This window comes from Triturus cristatus, chromosome 7 (genome assembly GCF_964204655.1).
Source record: "Triturus cristatus chromosome 7, aTriCri1.1, whole genome shotgun sequence".
Lineage (NCBI taxonomy): Eukaryota > Metazoa > Chordata > Amphibia > Caudata > Salamandridae > Triturus > Triturus cristatus.
In genome coordinates, this window is record NC_140590.1 from 752,101,615 (window position 1) to 752,122,947 (window position 21,333).

At 46.7% G+C, this 21,333-nt stretch overlaps 1 protein-coding gene across 2 annotated transcripts in view; it reads left to right on the forward strand.

The window, feature by feature from the left end:
• Positions 1-21,333, forward strand: part of DNAH17 (dynein axonemal heavy chain 17) — a 14,992,541-nt gene that overhangs the window by 9,474,870 nt on the left and 5,496,338 nt on the right. For both annotated transcript variants that reach the window (XM_085617470.1, XM_085617471.1), the window contains one exon: positions 18,071-18,262. In XM_085617470.1, the coding sequence (XP_085473596.1) occupies positions 18,071-18,262 (192 nt within the window). The remainder of the gene's footprint in view (positions 1-18,070; positions 18,263-21,333) is intronic.

Sequence of the window (21,333 nt, forward strand, 5' to 3'; positions counted from 1 at the left end):
TCTGGATACCTGGTGGCATGGTCCACTATCACCAGTATGAATCTGTGCCCATATGCTGTTTGTGGGTCCATTGGTCCTACAATATCTATGCCCACTCTTTCAAAGGGAACCCCCACCACAGGTAGTGGTATGAGGGGGGCCTTTGTTGTGCCACCTGATTTGCCACTGGCTTGGCAGGTGACACAGGAGCGACAAAACTCCTTGGTATCTTCTGACATATGGGGCCAGTGAAAGTGAGGGACAAGCCTGTCCCAAGTCTTGTTCTGGCCTAAGTGTCCTGCAAGGGGAATATCATGGGCCAAGGTAAGAAGGAAGCCTCTGAACTTCAGTGGTATGACCAACCTCCTGGATGCACCAGGCTTGGGGTCTCTAGCCTCTGAATACAGTAGCCCTTCTTCCCAATACACTCTATGGGTACCTTGAGCATTCCCTGCAGCCTCAGCAGCAGCCAGCTGTCTGAGGGGTTCAAGAGAGGGGCAGTCTAATTGAGCCTGCCTCAGATCTACCCTTGAAGGTCCCCCTGTCCCAAGAAACTCAACCTGATCAGGTTCAAGTTCTTCTAGGACAGTTCCTTCAGGGCTCTCAGAATCATCCTCCTGGGAGGGCTGATCCACCACCTGAGGCAGGGGGAAGGCACAGCCTTAACCCTACTGCTCTTTCTCTTGGGTTGTGACTGGTCCATAGTTTCAGGATCCAGCACTTGTTCAGTGGTGCACTTTTTGGCCTGTGACCTGGTCACAGCAAGGACATGTGCATCTATCCCCAGCATTTCTGCATGGGTCCTATACTCCACTTCAGACCAAACTGAAGTTTCAAGATCATTGCCCAGTAAACACTCTACAGGAAGGTCTGAACTAACAACAACTTTCTTGAGGCCAGTTACCCCTCCCCAGGAGAAGTTAACAATAGCCACACTATGGGAGGTAGTGGCATTGCTAGCGTTGGTCACTAGGTGATTCTCACCTAGTATGATCTGTCCAGGGTCCACAAAGGCAGGTGTCACCATTTTGACACTGCCCCAGTGTACCTGTAGGCCTGAGCCATTCTTTGGTTGATAACAGGAGTCTGTCTGTACTTGCCCAGGTTACTGGGGCCTACAGTAGAGGACAAAGCTAAGTCCCCATCACAGATCAGAACAGCCTGAGTAGGTATTCTGACTAGGCCAGAATCCTCCTCAGTTCCCAGGGTTAACCCTACTACACCCTTTTGCTGGGAACCACCACTTACAGCTGGACTAGGGGGTACAGTTGCCTTAGGGGCAATGGTGGCTGGGGGCTTATCCTTTTTGGTGCACTCACTAAACCAATGTGAGTTGGACTTACAATAGTTGCACCATGGTTTCTTTTGGCCATCTTTCTTTTTATCCTTTTTGGGACCACCCTCCCCCTGGGCCTTTTGGGGGCCTGGTGAAGACTTCTGGTCTTTTTGTTTCTGATCATTACCCTTCTGGTCTGCCTTTTTCTGATCACCACCCTTGTTCTGCTTTTTCTGCTTAACTCTAGTCCTGACCCATCTATCTGCCTTCTTTCCCAGTTCTTGGGGAGAAGTCAGATCAGAATCAATCAGGTGTTGATGCAGTAGCTGGTTTTGACAGTTGTTAAGGATTTGTTCTCTCATGATCAAATTATACAATCCCGTATAGTCCTTAACCTTACTTCCCACTAGCCAGCCTTCCAGAGCCTGAGTGGCACAATCTACAAAGTCAGTCCAGTCCTGAGTCTGTGTCTTCTGGGTATCCCTGAACAACAACCTGTATTGTTCAGTGGTTAGGCCAAACCCATCAATTAGAGCACTCTTCAGGACAGTGTAATTGTCTGCATCCTCATCACTAACTGTGAGGAGCTTGTCTCTACCTTTCTCAGAGAAGGAGAGCCACAAGATAGCTGCCCACTGACTTTGGGGTACCTGCTGTACTTTGCAAGCTCTCTCCAAAGCAGTTATCCATTTGTGGATGTCATCCCCACACTTGTAGGGAGGGACAATCTTGCTCAGGTTTCTATTATCATAGTGCCTGTCTCTATCCTTAGGGATATTGCTGCCACCAGTGGGTTCTGACCCACTTAACTTTTGCTCTCTAGCCAGAGCAAGCTTCTCCTTGGCAAGGGCAAGTTCTTCCCTCTGAATCCTCAGATTAGCTTCCCTCATTCTGGCTTCATGCTCCTTTCTCTCAGGGGAAGTCATTCCCCTGTGAGAGGCAGCATTAGAGATGCTAGAGACATGGGAGTGGATGGATTGCCTTGAAGGGGATCTGTCCCTCCTGCTTCTCTGTGTAAGCCCACTTGGGGGTCTGTATGGGGGAACCCCATGCAAACTCCCACGTAAGCTTAGGTTAGCCTGGCTAAGTCTTCCTACTTGGCCCTGGCTGTCTACCTATTAATCTGAAGTCCCATCTGACTCATCTGTGGTGGGTAGACCCTCCTTTGTACCTAGGGTACTGGCCTGTGAGGCCCTAAAAGTATCATACTCCTCTAGGAGTTGTACTAGCTGAAGGAGGGTAGGGTTTGCACCCTGTTTTAACTTTCTGGAGGTACACAATTGTCTCATCTCCTAAAAAGTTAGGGTATCATATCTAGAGGGGGTCTTCTTCAGACCTGCCCCTCCTGAGAGAGCATCTACTTGATCTCCTCCCAGAGACATGATCTAGTGAGGGTGTGGTGTGTGCACCTACCTACACTAGTTGTTTCTACTAAACCTCTCTGGTAGTTGTAGTCAGGGTGTGTTACTCCCTTCAACCTACAACCACTAAGTCCAATAGGACTTAAGTATTATAATCTGTGTTATATGTACCTAAACAATATCTGTGTGATCTTTCAATTTAGTATCTCAAGATTACAATGGTATTACAACAGCAAGCTCAGATCCCAACCGCTGCTCACCAATGTGAGAAGTTGGCCTGATGTATGATGTCACTAGTTCTAGTGTACACCTTATATCAGTCCAAACAACCCTTATGGTGATTGGTTGTAAAGTCAACCTTATAGACCAGCTATCCTAGTGGTAGCATGGACAAGAGCAGTCTTAGGCTAAACTCTGAATGGCATGTGAAGCCAGCTGTGATACCATATCTAATCCCTTGAATACCAAATGAAAGGACACCACAATATATATATATATAAAATAAAGTGTATTTATTCTAGACAAACCCTCAGCACTCTTTATGAGATTAGAGGTAAGTACAACACAGTCTTATTTATGCATACATTAAGTCACACAAGTAAGTAATACAGTTAGGCCCTAGGGGCCACGCAAACCATATACTAAAGAAGTGGTATAAGGACCACTGTCACGGAAATAGGATAGGCCTAGGCCTAGGGAATAGCTGGGGCTACACTACACTAGCAACAGTTAGGAAGTGGGAGGCCCACGGGATTCAGGTGCAGAGTGGAAACACTCACGCGTAATGCGTAAAAGTCGATAGAATTACTAGCAGTTAGAAATTAACAGTTTAAGGACACTTCTGAAGCAGCTAGAGAGTCGAGACTCGGAAACTAGACCCTAGGATAGTCACTACCCTTGTGAGCACTGAAGTACCCAAGTTACCTAGCCCACGGGCTGCGGGTGCATAGGTGTGAACTTGCGTCGGGTTTCGTCGTGGACTTCTATGGATGCCTGAAGGAAAGTTGCTGACAGGCAGTCAGTGAAGAGTGTCCGGTGGATCCCAAGGCTGGGATCAAGAAGAGAGGAGACCTGCAAGCAGAAGGGACAGAGTCAAGGTCACTAGCCAGTGACCACGTGTAACCAGGAAGGAACCAGGCGATGTTGTGAAGATTGCAGGTGAAGGTGAAGCTTGTCGCTGCAGCCACGGGGACCAGGAGATGTCGAGGACGACCAGGACCAGGAGGCGAGCTGTCCCACGAAGGCTCTTGCTGTCGGCGGTGTCAAAGTTGAACTAGGACTCACCAAGCCTTGGCATGCGGAACACACGAAGAACGGAGGACTTACTTCTGGGTGCTTCTCTTTTGCAGGGAAGCGGGAGCCAGTCTGGAGGAGCCAAACCAGCAGTGAAGATTTCGGGATGCGTCGTCACAGAGGCCACTAGCCAACGGGCAAGCAACCGGACAGGCGCGGCAAGCAGGAAAATGCAGAAGGGCCCCACGCAGGACTCGTGGAGTGTGGGGGGCTGATCTTCGGTGCAGATGGTGCTTGGGGTTGGGGCTTCTTAATCCCCGGTGCACAACTTCGAGGGTGCCTCAGAAGCTGCGCTGGAAGATATTAGCCACTTTTCCCAGGTAGCCGGTCCCACGTCTCTCGTCGCCTCCACGGATCTCAGCTCGGCTGTGGATGTGGATCAGGGTCGGAGAAGTCTGGAAGTCAAGGCTCTGGTCGGGCTCTGCAGTCGGTCCCTCGTAGAACTTCAGCAAAGCAAAGGGTAGTCTCTTGATGGTGCCTGTTTGCACAGGATAGCCACTCCTTGGCCACAAGGGAGATTCTTCAGTCTTCTTCTTTCGTCGAATGTCGAAGGTCCAGAGTTTCTGTTCAAGTTGCAGGTTCAGGATAATCTAATCTCCTGGGACCCAGCTACCACTCTTATACTAATCTGGGGGGCTGGGTTACCTGCTAGGTCACGCCTTATGGGTGGGACCTGGGAGGGGGGTGGTTACACCCCCTTCCCTTTGTCCAGTTTCGCGCCAGGACTGGGGCTGGAGTGCTGGAGTTTGAACTGGACTATGCACGGGACACCTTGTGTGCCACAGGCATGTCTCATTCTTTTCATCCCTCCCTGCCCCAATACACTAAGGCCTGTCTGGGGTGGTGCTCGCACCTCCCAAGGCAGGAAACCTATTGTCCAAGCCTCCCTTGCCGGGATCACTCCCAGCAGCAGGAGGTCAGACTCGTGTCTGTGGCAGCAGCATCCATTTTGTGATGCTGGGGCTCTGGTTAACTTTAACCGGGTAAGTAGGTTACAACATGTCTTCTCCCTCTAGAAGGGAGGGATAATATCCTCATCCCCAGAAATGGGATGGGGGTATTATTCCAAAGTGTTAGACACCTTACACGACAGGTTTTGATAAAGCCAAACCATAGTTACCATAACCGTTTAAGATTATAAGGCACTTTAAGAGTATATGGTAGGCTATATCATAGAACAGCTATAAGGACATGGTTCCGAAAGCTGCAGACAGGCTCACCTCATGCTAGAGCACCATCTCACATGTTACCAAGCACTCTGCCTCCAGGATTGTTAAGGCCTGCCAGAGGAGTGGCTGATAGGTACACATGTGTCTATATGTAAGTTAGGTATAGGAATACTACACCTAAGCAAGGAGTGATTACACAACCTTGCCCCAGCTGAGTGATCAGCCAGTTGTGTCATAATGGAAGGCCAGGCCAGGGGTGGCATAATACATGCTGCAGCCCCTGGTAGGCCTAGGGTACACCTATGCCCTGGGTACCTAAGGTACACTGTACAGGGGCCAATAAGGTGATCCTATCCAAATGGGTTATGCACCTAAAGTACATAGTATCAATTTAGAGAGAGAACAGCAGGGCTGTGGGTCTGATTAGCAGGCCCACAGCCACATCTAAGTCGAAAACCAGTAAAGCAAAAGCAAATAGTGGGGGTGAACATAGAAAGCAGACCCTACTCTCCTACACAAAGTGGTTGAGAAAAGCAGCTAAGGGACTATGGCAAGTACTCGTTCAGCAACTTCCTTTCTTGCCCATTTGGCATGACTTTACTAATTTGACAGTTAACAGCATCTCTGCCTTATGCGCGATGCCTTATGGATTGCAAGGCATTCTCTGATTACTTCAGTTATTGGTGTACACGCACAGAGCACCCTGTGGCCTCTCTTCCTTAGATGGTGTTCTGTAGCTGCCTATATGTTTTCATACCCCGCCCGTAAACTGGCTGCATATAACACCAACCAACCAGGTAGCTCCCTGGCTCTTTCACATGTCTCTTACCCCTTTCCTACTCCCTTTGAGTGCCTATCTCTCGCATTTCCTCCCCCAAATCACTGATTGGTGCGGTGCCCTATGCCCTATGCATGCATGTGTGCTGTGGAAATAAAATTGACAATTGTGCCCCATCATTTCCCTGTTTCTGCCTGGTAGCCATTTGCCTCAGACAAACACCGATTTTGTGTGTGATATGCTCTCAGCAACTTGTCTGAAAACTGTCCTTCACATCCCCATTGAATCTTGCACAACCCCCTGCTCCTTGTGGTCGAGCCAATTCCAAGAAGCCTGCCTGCGTGCCTTCCCCCAGTTGTGCCAGAGACTCAGCCACATCCTGTCCATTGTTGGTGACTCAGCCTGTCACACCAGCTGCCCTGTGACCACCCCCAACTGAAAGAGGAAGCGCGAGGTTAGGCCCTGAAACCACACCAACTAATAGAGGAAGCACAAGGCTGTACACTGTCAACACACATTTCTGTGGTTCTGCCAATTCCCAGAACCAGCAAGATAGTTCCTGTTTTACACAAGATGGTTCCTGTTCTTGACTCTAAGCCAGAGATAAACCCCCGAATGAGTAAGGGCCTTCAACTGAAAGAGAACACATTTCCACACTTCACATGCCCTCTCACAAGACACAAGACACGCCCCTACCTTGACACATCTGTTGGAAATTACTGCTTGTCACTTCCCTTTTTCTTGTCACTTCTCCTTTCTTCTTTTTCCTATTGACTGAAAACTGTATAAATATTCTGATGTGTGAATAAAACTGCAGACCACTCCTGTACCCGCTTGGTGCTGGAGCTCTCCCCTTAACTCGAGTTATTGGACCCTTTTTTTACTCAAAACACCACGGACTCCTCTCTTTGCTTTGACTGAAATTATGATTATTAAGTATAGAAATTCTGAGATGAGGTAATATTGAATTAATTTACCACATTAATTGGCGCCCGAACAGGGACATTCCCTTTTCCCCACGCGCCGGCGATAGTGGACCCGGTACTGTCCCCTCCTGACCTTTGACGGACTTCAAAGTGCACAACGCGGGGAATTCCCGCTAACTCCTTCGAGGCAAAGAGGGGGACCAACTGCGGCCCGGCATCCACACGAGGCGGTGAGGAAAATTGCGGAACGTCCTGAACCAGAGCCCAACCTGTGAAGAGACGAATCCGAGGTTCTGCGAGTCCCACCTTAGAAGCTACGTGCATTTTTTTAGATCTTCAAGAGGCCTTCCAGTTATTTTTTTCGGTGAGTACTGCTGAAAAGTATAAAGACGGACTCACCACTTTGTAGGTGCGGTAAAGATACAGGTTTTTGTTGGTTTCTCACTTATTTTGTGAGGACTGCTAAACTAGTATAAAAGACGGACTCAACACTTTCGTGGGTACGGTAAAGATATATGTTCTGTTTGTTTTTCTTTTTCTCTCAATTCTAAATCTTTGAAAAATCTTGCCATCATGCCTATTTTCTCGAAAATACGTAAGATAGCAACCAAAAGGAGTATTCTTGAGAAGGAAATTCCCCTTCCTCCTCGGGATACTCCAGGACACTTCATGTATGCAAAACATGGTGTCGGTGCAATTATTTATTGTGATTTATGGGTGGATTATACTAAAGACCTAGAACACAGATATAGATGGCCTGAAAATTGTACTTTTGACATGGAATGTATTATAAAATTAGAGGAACAGTTGTGGAAGAAAAAGGGAGTCCGCCAGTCACAAAGTGACTCGGTGGAATTATGGAGAAAAGAAGCCCATAGGAGGCAACAGAAGGAATTGCATAAAGTTGGAAAGGGTAAGAGAATGTCAGAGCAGGCCAAGAAAGAACGGTTGCAAGAAATAGGGAAAGAAGTAGTTAGTGAAAGGAATAAAAGGGAACAAGCAGCCATTTCTACTGGGTTTTATCCTATATTGCCATCTGCACCTGAAAACCTTAACATTGCACCACCTAAGACACAACCTACCACCCCATCACCAGAGGATACTTTCACCAATTTCCTCTTAGATACTCCACCTCCATATGAGGTTCCAGTAATTCAACACCCTCTGCCTCCGCCACCCTTTTTACAACATAACACACTACCTCTCACTCCAGAAGGGGGTGCCGTAGGTCCAGACCCAGGTAAAACAATTCCCGACTGCCCCTATGACCCGACTCCGAGCAACACAGGGGAGGCGGGCCGAATAAGTAAAATACTTCATGACTCCTGGGAAGAAGTAAGACATCTACCAGCAATTGACACGTTTCTTCAAGCGGCCTCTGAGTTTCTTCGTACTGGAGAGAACTCACGAGCCATTAACGCTATGACTACAAGAAGATCACACCCTGTAAAAATGCACATGTATAGGTTCCTCCTTTGCTGTTTCATAAAACACATACAAGCAGAGGAAAGAAATGTACCAGTTTCACTTTTTGACTTATTAGATTCCGCATTCGACCACACTAGTCTAGAACTTATAAATGATGCACTAGACAGGTTCACCCGTAATGTGACCCGTATTCTGCAAAACTTGCAAACAAATGAAGAGAATAAGAAACTTGAGGAGGAAATTACTGAACCTACTGAAAAAGTCCTACCCATTCGTTCTTCCGCCCCTAATTCCCGAACACCCCCGCCTACATTCCTCCAAGGTCACTCTGAACGGTCATCTCCAGATGAGTTATTTGAAAAAACATCCAATGCATTAGACTACTGGTTAGACCAGGAACCTCCACTTACACCGGAGGAGGAGGAAATAGCCAGAACTGCGACCCTATGGGTCTCTCAATATAAGATATATGACAATGATCTCATAGCCCAACTTTTTCTAGCATTACCACTCTCACATCAAAGATTAGCAAGTCTCTACATGGTACAACATCTCATCACACTCAATGACACTCATTTTAAACATGATCCAAGACTCGAAGATTTTCTGTCTGACTGCGCTGATAAGGATAACATGTTCCTCCACAATAGTTCAGTTTTTCTCAACACACTTATAGATTTTAGACAGAAATACCAGAAACCGACTGAATATAAATCTTTCAATAATACTTGTGGACCAATTAATAGACTTCCTCAAACACGCCAGTTCCCCATGAGAGAGGTCCACCCCAGAGCTGACACGAATGGCGCGCTACAATGCGTTTTTATTTATGTACCCTTGACAAAACTTGAGTTACTAAGGATAAAAGAGATGGTTCCCTCCCACTCAAAGGATCCTGCTGGATTCTTTAAAGAATTAGGAGATGTATTAATGATGGGAACATATACTCTTTCTGATATCACAGCAATTCTGAAATTATTGTTGCCATCGGGTATATATGACAAACTAAGAGAGAAAGATTGGGAAGTAGCAGGTGAACACATTAGATGCACCGAACTTCAGAATGACGAAAATACTAGAGTAGCAGGTCAAGGTATAGGAGACAGACTAAAAGCACTTCCTGGCACTATTTTGAAGGTGCTACCACAGTTACTGACAGTGAAAAAGGAGGACTAGGATACCATTTCCTCCTGCAAACAGAAACATGGTGAAGACATAGGAGATTATTACACCAGACTTGAAAAATGTTTTGCGGTAAATAGCGGCCTTACGCCGACATGCGAAGCTTACCCGCATCTGTTTGTTTCCAAATTAGTAGACAACGCCTTGTCAGCTATTAAGGAAAGAGTACTAAAAGTAGAAAGTACCTGGCAAGCACATACACCACCACTGGTGTTACAAATGCTACAATACCACCAAAACCGCATTAGGGATGAAGAAGAAAATGATAAGAAACGCATGAAAGACACCAAGATGAAAGCGTTAGTAGCCCAAACTGCACCCCAGCGCCAACAGACACCAGGTAGCCAGACAAACGTGAAGAGCACTTGTAATTATTGCAAAAAGACGGGACACTTCGTTAAAGACTGCCCTGTCTTAAAGCACAATTTGGCTACTGGTAAGACACAGCCTCGTCCATATCAGCCAAAACAGAATGTTTCCCAAGACAATTCAACACCTTCAGTTCCACCGACAACACAAATGGCCTAAATGAACATTATAGACAGCGACTACACTGAATACTACCCAGATTTTTCATGATGTTGCCCAGGGAGAGAAGATGACAAACTGCCCCTAATCCCCATCCCAGTAGATCAGAAAGGCCCATTTATAGAGGTCCGACTTTTTGGGGAGGATAGAAAGTTTCTACTAGACACTGGGGCCAGTAAAACAACAATAAGCCATCAAGAGGTCCCAGAGGCTCCTCTCTCGGGTTCAAAAAGTATTTCTCTGGGTTTCTCCGGACAACCTGTGACAAACGCCACGTCAAAACCACTGCCCTTGCAGGTTGGTCCCCTCACGACAACTACAGATCTTATATTGACAAAATCATGTCCAGAAAATTTGCTTGGTGTAAAAACATTGAAAGAATTAGGAGCTGTTATTGTTTGCTCACCTAAAGATGTCAGATTATTTCTACGAGATTTTAAGGGCCACTACCCAAGTAGAGAATTAGACGAGCGTTTGCAAGATTTGCCACACACCCTTTGGGCCACTGATTCCACCACAGTAGGATGTATGGAAATAACACCTCACAAGGTTACACTGAAAGAGGGAGCCCAACTACCACGTATAAGACAATACAAAATTCCACCTCAAGCTGAACAAGCATTAATGTTAATTATTCATGTGTGATTAAAGAAACAACTTCGAACATTTGCAATTCCCCTGTTTTTCCAGTTCATAAAAAAGTGGAACCAGGAACACCACCTGTCTACAGACTAGTGGTGGATTTGAGAAAGCTCAATAAATGTGTCATTCCACAACACCCTGTGGTCCCAGACATCTCCACTTTACTCACAGCCATAGATGCAGAAGCAACGCATTTTTCTGTCATTGACTTAAAAAACGCATTCTTCAGTATACCCATTCACCCAGACAGTCAATACCTTTTCGGCTTCTCCTTACAAGGACGAAGTTTCCAATTCACAAGAGCTCCTCAAGGTTTCACCGAAAGTCCAAGTGTATATAGCCAAGCGCTGAAAAGACAATTGGACACTATTCAAAGGCCCACGGATACAGCCATACTACAATATGTTGATGATATCCTCATTACGGCCAGATCTGACGCAGCATGTGCTGAAGCATCACTACTAGTACTAGAATTCCTAGCTGCAAATGGCCATAAAGTTTCCCCTGGTAAGCTCCAATTTTGTTTACAGCAAGTGGCATACTTAGGGCACTTGCTGTCAAAGGAGGGTAGGCAGCTTACACAGGAACGCATTCAGCTCATACAACAAATACCACAACCAACAACACAGAAACAAGTTCGAGCTTTTGTTGGTCTCACCTCATATTGTAGACAGTGGATCCCGCAATTTGCACTCATTTCTAAACCATTAGTGCAGCTGACAACACTCGAAGCTGGCGCTACTCCACAATTACCCTGGACAGATGAACACACGCAAGCTTTTCAGTCTCTTAAAAAGGCTATGTGTCAAGCCCCAGTGTTAGCAACACCTGATTACACCAAAGATTTTACCTTGTTTGTAACAGAAAACTCAGGTACAGCACTATCAGTCCTGACCCAACTTCAAGCAGACAGACATAGACCATGTGGTTATTTTTCAAGTACATTAGATCCAGTATCACAAGCATTACCTGCATGTCTAAAATCAGTAGCAGCTACTGCACAAGCTATTAGACAAAGCGATGCTATTGTATTGGAACATCATCTGATAGTCCAGGTCCCACACGCTGTAGAACTTCTGCTAAACAGAACGCAAACACGGCATCTGACAATAGCCAGACTCACCGGATATGAGATGACGCTTTTTCAGCCACATATTGCGATTAGACGATGCAACATTTTAAACCAGCAACACTGTTGCCACTGACCTCTCCTACTGAACAACTTCACGATTGTATTGACATAATTGATTTAGTGACTAAACCCAGACCAGATTTACAAGATACTCCCCTTTCTAAGGCAGAAATGACACTTTTTGTTGATGGTTCTTGCATGAGACTCCCCACTGGAGAACTAGCAGCAGCCTATGCCGTCACAAATGGTACAAACACCTTGGAAGCACACAAGATAGAGATACTGTCGGCACAAGCAGCTGAACTCATAGCACTAACACGAGCATGTCACTTAGCAAAAGGAAAATCAGTTAACATTTACACTGATTCACAGTACGCTTTCGGGGTTGTACACAACTTCGGCACATTGTGGAAAGAGAGAGGATTCCTCACATCACACGGGTCTAAAATACAGAATGCTACACTCATCACTGCCCTCTTAGAGGCCAGTCAGTTACCAGCGAAAGTTGCAGTATTAAAGTGTAAAGCGCACACAAAAGGAACCGATGAAATATCAAAAGGAAATTATTCCGCAGACAGTGCAGCCAAATTAGCAGCAAACACAGAATTGAATATACTACACCGCCAATACGCAATACGAGACCCCTTTTCTGACATCCAGGATGTCCAAAATCACACCACACCACAGGAACTGCTAGAATGGAAGGAAAAAGGAGGGGTCCTTACAGATCAGGGTTGGATGACACCTGAAAGAGCAGTATGGTTTCTGCCGGATGCTATGGTACAGGTTATAATAAACATCATACATGGACCAGCGCATCTGGGAGAAAAAGCAATGTTAGACAGCATACAGAACATATGGCACAACAAACATTTGAGAGCTGCAGCCAAACTAAAGGTTAAAACGTGCATGATTTGTAATCAGTTCAACCCAGGTAAAGGCACAAAGGTGGAGCAGGGTGGATTCCAACCCCCTGACCATCCATTTGAAGTTCTCCAAATGGACTATATCCAGATGGAGAGATGTAGAGGTCACAAGTATGTTCTAGTTGTAGTTTGTGCTCTGACCAGATGGACAGAAGCCTATCCTGTCCCAGATTACACTGCAACGACAACTGCTAAGCAACTAGTAAGAGAATATTTCCCGAGATATGGGTTGCCCCGCGTCATCTACTCAGACAACGGCCAGCCCTTCTCCTCTGAACTCATGAAGCAAGTGTCTCTTCTGTTAGGGTACACTTGGAAATTTCACTGCGTAAGACATCCTCAAGCAGCAGGTCTAGTAGAGAGACACAACCAGACTTTGAAGATAAAATTGGCCAAGATATGTACAGACAAAGGCGTGGACTGGATGGTAGCCTTACCGGTTGCCCTCTTCTACATGCGTATGGTAGCACATTCCAGAACTGGTCTATCTCCGTATGAGGTGGTCTTTGGCAGACCACCAAATATGTGGGGTACGCCAATGCCTAAAAGAATTACTGATGTAGACAGCAGAATATTGACTGATTACCTGGCTTCCTTGATGTCTGCACTCCAATCTTGTTGTTCACAGGTCGCTGCAGCCTTCCCTGACAAAACCGCCCCTGGAGAACACACCATCCGACCCGGCGACTGGGTGATGATAAGAAACTTCGACAGGACCAGTCCTCTTCAGCCCAGGTGGAAGGCTCCGAAGGTTGCGTTCCTAACCACGCGGACGGCGGTGAAGGTCGAAGGCAGGAAGGGCTGGCTACACGCGAGCCACTGCCGGAAATATTTTGGACAAAGAGACACTGTTGCCGGCGACGCTGCCAACCCTAGTGACATTGTAACAGAACAATCTTTTGTGCCTTTGGAACTGACCCCACAACAAGAATATAAATCAAAGTTGAGGTCTGCCATCCGGACTCTGGCTAATTAAGTCCACTGGGCGCAGGTCCAGTGGTGAAGCGGTTGGAGCATGGGGATGGATTTAAACTCCTTGACTATGTGGGAAAAAGATAGAATGAAACGCAGAAACAAGAACTTTAAGAAATTGCGTAGTGGTTCTATCATATGTTTAATGATATTGTTTTTCTTCATAACCATTATGACGTGTCTTGGTTGGATCCTCCACACTGTTTTTCCTCCAACACCACACACCTCTCATGCACCCAACAGCACTCAGGAACACACATATCATGACCTACCCCCTCATGAACAAGCCCATAGACTAGCCTTGCAAAACAATACCTTTATACAGATGTTACACTACACTCATCAGGCCAGCAATATCACAAATTGCTGGATATGCGGCCACCTCCCACCTCATCAGAAAAAGGGAGGGAGGCCTCTTTTCCCCTTTCCATTTTCCTATAATGGGACTTGTGAAGCCTGGTTCGCCCTAATAACAGCTGATGATACCACCCCCACCTCCTGCCCTGACGGAAATAATTCATGCAAGAATGGGTGGCCTTGGGGGAACTCAAACAAGGTACTTAATGCTGCCTGTTACCCAAATAAGGCTGGAAGTCCTCAGGCGACAGGAACAGTCCTAGAAAGTGAAGAATACAAGCAAGGGAACATGACCATGTCCTACAAGATGTTAAATACCAAACCTAAAAAGAATGCTAGTCCCCCTTCCATCTCGGTCTCACCAGTAAAAGGACACCTGTGCATCCAGAAAAATGGCTCTGTTCCATTAGGACACAGTGACTGTCATACCACTATAAGTTTTGAAGACAGAGGAAAGTCCTCATTTCAAGCATCTCGCTATACTTATTTCGTCTGTGGCCAAACGGCCTATGTGCAGCTGCCCTTGAACTGGGGGGGAACTTGTTATATAGCATTCCTGTTACCCCCTGTCTTTGTGGCCCCATCCACTTACCACCGAGACCTCCTAGTGCCCCATGTCAGACATAAAAGAACGATCGATACCTCCTTGGTTGACCAAACAGAAACCTCATGGGAACAGTATACAGATTTTAACAAAGGGTTCTTCTTCTTTGTTGGCCCTGTACAGAACAGCAAGCTTATACGCAGGTTGAAAAGGACCTTAGAGGCTATTGTAAACCAGACGGCGTCTGCCCTGGGGAGCTTAACCCAGGAGCAGTCCGCCATACGATTGGTTACTCTCCAAAATCGCCTTATCCTTGACATCATCCTGGCTGACAGAGGCGGAGCCTGTAAAATTATAGGCTCTAGCTGCTGTATATTTATTCCTGATAATTCCCCATCTGTATACACGGCCATAACAAAATTACACAAGATAGCCGTAAGTTTACATCAAGTACCTGGCACCTGGACGTGGTCTGATTGGTTCTGGAAGATAATATCGTCCTGGGGATGGCAACTGCTGTCAGCAGCAGGTATAATATTCCTGATAATAACTGGATGCTGCCTTTGCATCCAATGTGGTCCTGCCCTGTGCGGTCTATGCGCTGCAAACTGCATTCCTAAACCACTTGTCCAGCAGAGAGAAAGGGAAAGAATTATGCTACAAGAATGTTTAGATGATCTCATGCAAATTGAGATATAATATAGGTACACTCTGGGGCAAGGAGGGAATGTGGAAATAAAATTGACAATTGTGCCCCATCATTTCCCTGTTTCTGCCTGGTAGCCATTTGCCTCAGACAAACACCCATTTTGTGTGTGACATGCTCTCAGCAACTTGTCTGCAAACTGTCCTTCACATCCCCATTGAATCTTGCACAACCCCCTGCTCCTTGTGGTCGAGCCAATTCCAAGAAGCCTGCCTGTGTGCCTTCCCCCAGTTGTGCCAGAGACTCAGCCACATCCTGTCCATTGTTGGTGACTCAGCCTGTCACACCAGCTGCCCTGTGACCACCCCCAACTGAAAGAGGAAGCACGAGGTTAGGCCCTGAAACCACACCAACTAATAGAGGAAGCACAAGGCTGTACACTGTCAACACACATTTCTGTGGTTCTGCCAATTCCCAGAACCAGCAAGATAGTTCCTGTTTTACACAAGATGGTCCTGTTCTTGACTCTAAGCCAGAGATAAACCCCCGAATGAGTAAGGGCCTTCAACTGAAAGAGAACACATTTCCACACATCACATGCCCTCTCACGAGACACAAGACACGCCCCTACCTTGACACATCTGTTGGAAATTACTGCTTGTCACTTCCCTTTTTCTTGTCACTTCTCCTTTCTTCTTTTTCCTATTGACTGAAAACTGTATAAATATTCTGATGTGTGAATAAAACTGCAGACCACTCCTGTACCCGCTTGGTGCTGGAGCTCTCCCCTTAACTCGAGTTACTGGACCCTTTTTTTACTCAAAACACCACGGACTCCTCTCTTTGCTTTGACTGAAATTATGATTATTAAGTATAGAAATTCTGAGATGAGGTAATATTGAATTAATTTACCACAGTGCACTAAAACAATTCTCACATAAGATCACAGCAAATACAATACAAAAATAAATTCAACCATGCACTACCCATGCTGTAGCATGCTGCTCTGATAACTCGCTTTAGTGGCCCATAACAGGGTATAAAGTGCTTCATAAACAGTACACTACAATATATGGAAATAACAAATTTGAAAAGGGTATAGCAATTATTAGAAGAAACACAAGCTTCCTTTAGTACTATTAGCTTACATGTGAAAATCCGATACTAAAGGGGATGATCCCCTTTGGTATCGCTTTGTTCGCCCTAAGTTGGCAGGGTATGCCCAGACTTGGGTTCCTTGCTCACTTTGCCACTGGATTCAAGATAGCTTGGCTGATGAGGGTTATGAACCCGAAACCGGTCCCAGGATGCTTGTTTCCGGTCCAGGGAAGACATGGCTTGGCAGTTCGGGCTGGACTGTTCCCATGAGGCACAGGGTCAGACTGATTTGCATATGGCCATGTCTGAACTGGGGTGGTGGAGTGAGCTAAAGAATGATGATGGATTAAACCCAGCTCAGTTGACTGGGGGTGAGTGTTTGATTAGCTCAAGCGCTGCGTCCATCATCCCCTTTGGTATCGCTTTGTTCGCCCTACGTTGGCAGGGTATGCCCAGACGTGGGTCCCTTGCTCACTTTGCCACTGGATTCAAGATAGCCTGGCTGATGAGGGTTATGAACCCGAAACCGGTCCCAGGATGCTTGTTTACGGTCCAGGGAAGACATGGCTTGGCAGTTAGGGATGGACTGTTTCTATGAGGAACAGGGTCAGACTGATTTGCATATGGCCATGTCTGAACTGGGGTGGTGGAGTGAGCTAAAGAATGATGATGGATTAAACCCAGATCAGTTGACTGGGGGTGAGTGTTTGATTAGCTCAAGCGCTCCTCCATCATCCCCTTTGGTATCGCTTTGTTTGCCCTAAATTGGCAGGGTATGCCCAGACGTGGGTCCCTAGCTCACTTTGCCACTGGATTCAAGATAGCCTGACTGAGGAGGTTTATGAACCCGAAACCGGTCCCAGAATGCTTGTTTCTGGTCCAGGGAAGATATGGCTTGGCAGTTCGGGCTGGACTGTTCCCATGAGGCACAGGGTCAGACTGATTTGCATATGGCCATGTCTGAACTGGGGTGGTGGAGTGAGCTAAAGAATGATGATGAATTAAACCCAGATCAGTTGACTGGGGGTGAGTGTTTGATTAGCTCAAACGCTCCGTCCATCATCCCCTTTGGTATCGCTTTGTTTGCCCTAAGTTGGCAGAGTATGCCCAGACGTGGGTCCCTTGTTCACTTTGCCACTGGATTCAAGATAGCCTGGCTGAGGAGGGTTATGAACCCGTAACCGGTCCCAGAATGCTTGTTACCGGTCCAGGGAAGATATGGCTTGGCAGTTCGGGCTGGACTGTTCCCATGAGGCACAGGGTCAGACTGATTTGCATATGGCCATGTTTGCACTGGGGTGGTGCAGTGAGCTAAAGAATGATGATGGACTAAACCCAGATCAGTTGACTGGGGGTGAGTGTTTGATTAGCTCAAACGCTCCGTCAATCATCCCCTTTGGTACATGTGAAAATCCAGCAGTCCCATCTCCTGACTTTTGTGAGCTATTCCAAGGGCAAACAGCATTTGTGGCATGCCACTAGACATATTTGTACCCATGTACCACAAGAGACAGTAAAATGATCAGAATCCCGGCTCAACAGCTGCCAATATTTCATAAATAACATGCCTGCAGAGGAAAAAAGTGTCAATGAAAATTAAACATTGTAGAAGGTAAGTATCTTTTATCTTGTGCGGTAATCAAAGTTTGCTCAGATGGATTGACGCACAAAAGAGATGAGGAGTAGGTCTGGTATATACCAAAGAAAGTATAAATACCTGGAGAGTATCAATGCTGAAGAATTGCCGTTAAAGGCAAGTACGTTTTCAAATGTTCCAGCTGCTTAGAAGCTTCAAATTTAGAGCTACAACAACTTCCTTTTTTTTGTATTTAGGTGCTTTTTGAAGATGCAGTATGTCACATTTGCCGCATTAATCGCATTTTGGAATCTCCTCGTGGGAATGCTTTACTTGTAGGAGTCGGGGGAAGTGGGAAGCAGAGCCTTTCACGCCTCTCAGCATTTATCAGTGGATTGGATGTGTTTCAGATGACGCTTAGAAAAGGTTATTCAATTCCTGACTTAAAGGTAAGAAACAACTTTGTTTATTAACATAGTTTAACATATTTTTATTAGAATTAATGTATGCATATATTGTCTTTCAAAACTGCTCTTTATTAAAAGTTTTGTATCCTTAGAATGACAGCAGTTAAAACCATTTACATTTACAGACGGTGCACGATGCTACTCCGAGTTCTGAATCATATTCAGACCTCTCTCCAGTGCATCACGCTCGCTCCCTTAGCCAAGGCAAGGACCAGGTCATTGACTTTGTTCACAGCCTTGTTGTCCACGTTGGGGCAGGGCATTTGGCCCAGCAGACGTGTTTTCGGGGTGTTGATGTGGCGCTTGGCCGTTATCTGTGTGACATAGTCACAGACTTAATTTCAGAATGTCCGCAATGGGGAGCACTGCCACGTCATGGGTAACGTCTGCATGGTCCGAGTTGCACCGAGGGCATTTGTACGATGCAGTGCCACAGATCCTGTGCAGCTGCTAGGGAGCCAAGTAGGTGTCCCGGTGAACATAATTACACAGTAACAGTTTCAGGAGCGCGTTTCTGAAAATCTGAGTGTTTTCGGCCCAGAATGTGATGCCAATCTGCGTCTGAAAAGACGATATGTAAATCCTGACTCCAGAGGCATGGGAGTCCGAGCAGCGCCGCTACTTTCTCTGTCCCAGTGCCCTACACACACACATTTGTAATCCTGTGCTCGTAGAACCACGTCAGCAGCGTATGCAAGGCAGGGTCAGTGGCAGGTTCCACTCCCGAATCACCCCACACACCGTGTCCTAAAGCACTGCATTTGTCAGAAACTGTCTCGACGGAACAGCGTATAGGTGTTTCCCTCTGCCTACAATGGCTCCAATGCCGTGGTAGATGTTCGCCCACAATGCGATCGGTGAGCCATCGCCTCAATCTGTGCAAACTCGGAAAAGGCATCAAAGAGGGAGATCCTGCGAGTACAACGCCCTGCGGCGAAGATATCCAAGCCAACAATATCTAACTTCCCAGAGCCGAAGTGGTAGCTACTTGCCATGGGGGGCTGTACGCTGTACCTAAGACATCCCAGAATACCAGTGAACAGGTATCTATAGGCCAGAGGTTCCTCGCCTCAGGCTGCGCCTCGGAGCAATCTATGGGGCAGATTTATGAGCCCCTTGCGCCACTTTTGCGTCACTTTTCCCATGTTAAAAGTGACGCAAAAGTGGCGCAAGGGGCTCATAAATCTGCCCCTATGTCTTAAGCCATTGTAATTGCGCCTAGATATAGTAAAGCTTGTAGTTCGGCGCCCTCAAACCACCTGCCACCTGCAAACATTTCTGCCAGGGCCATTCGGCTCCTGCCGGATGTCCTGACGAGGTTTCAAAGCCATCCGTTGAGGGACCTGATTACCGCTCGGGCAGCAACAAGGGAAAATTGCTGAACAGGTACGACGATTAAAGGAAGGTTATTACCCTGCTGAGGCTTTCTATAAATGTGGACTCCCCGGTATTTGAAAGTATGTTGAGCGACAGGGACAGTATAGGGCCCATTCATCGCCAGAAAAGCCGAACACGAATCCTACAGGGGGAAGATGAAGGATTTCTAAACATTAACATGGAAACCCAGGAGCACACTGAAGGAGTCTCAGGATCAGAGTTAGGCCGAATTTGACAACGTATAAGTAAATTAGAATTTTGCACATAAGGAAATGATGTGTTTTTGACTCGCCACCTGCAGCTCTCATCTGTCACCGTACATTTGCTCCACTGTGAGCGCAAATAGCAAGGGCGACAGTAAACGCCCCTGTCAAGTGCCTCTGAATCTGCCACTGGTCTGAATATTCTCGTCCAACCGCACTCTGCAAACAGAGCTGCGTATACCACTGATTCTAGGCCAGCAACTCCTCCTCTAGATCAATGCGGCACATCACTGCAAAGGTATACGACAAGCAGAAACTATTGAAAACGTTCTCCATATCCATGAGACTACCACTGTCCGGGGATGACCCTCCTGCAGTCCATCTAAAAAGAGGCACCTGATTTACGATGACGTGCTCATTCCAAAAATGACTCCACTCGGGCCCGGGTGGAACAGGAACAGCAAGTGTTGTTAAATGCGTTTCACTATGATTGATCTTCCCCCAGATTTTGCAGTCCGGGTTAAGGAGATCCAATGGTCAATATGCGCTCCTTTCCAAAGGATCCCCCTGGTTGGGAATCATCACACCTTGATAGAGACTTCCAGTCACAAATTCCTTACCTTTGAGTTATCTCCATGTGTCAGACTGTGTCCAGAGATTTTAGAGTAGTTCCACTGCGCACCAGTTGGTGGCGTCATTCGACTCTGCATCCGCATTATCCCAGTCGTCTGCTCTGGATGTGACTTGCACGGTGCCTACATTGGCGCCACCCCAGTGCTCTGACATCAGTTATTTTCTTTCAACGCCAGCCAGCGTAGATCCGGAGAAAGCTACTCCCCATTGAACATTTGACTGACACTTTTTTGACTTTTTGTCAAAGATATTTTTGAGAATTTATTTTCCTGCTGTGCTAGGAATTTCACTTAAGAAACCCACTGGTTTCAAGCCATGCGGTGCCTGTCACAGGCAGATATCTATGCCAACCCACATGTGGTTTGTTTGTGGTGCTTGGAGCGGGACCATGACTCCAGAACCTGCAAGTAGTGCCGCGCCATGAACCCAAAGGCACTGCGGGAACATTCCCTGAAGCTCCTTGCCACCCCACATCGGACGACCCCACAATGCTCCTGATCCCTGTCACGTGGAAGGTCCCAGGATTGCTTGCAGAGGCAATCTTGACAATCGGTGTCCCAGTATAATCTGTCGGATAAGTCCCACAAGCGCAAAAAGTCAATGAAGTCAAAGCGTTCCTTGACTTTCTTGCGTTGGTCGAAGTTATCAGATATGGCGCTGGAACAACGACACCGCTCAAGGCCTCGCTCCTCCAGGGAGCCTGTGCTTGGGTTTTGGTCTGTTCCTCCCAGAGTTTCCCGTGATTGGAACGGCCCCTGCTACCTAAAAGAGTTTTATGAGGCCTTGAACCTCATATTTGGGCAGCCTGACTCTTCTGGAGCTCTTTCAGGCCCAATGGGT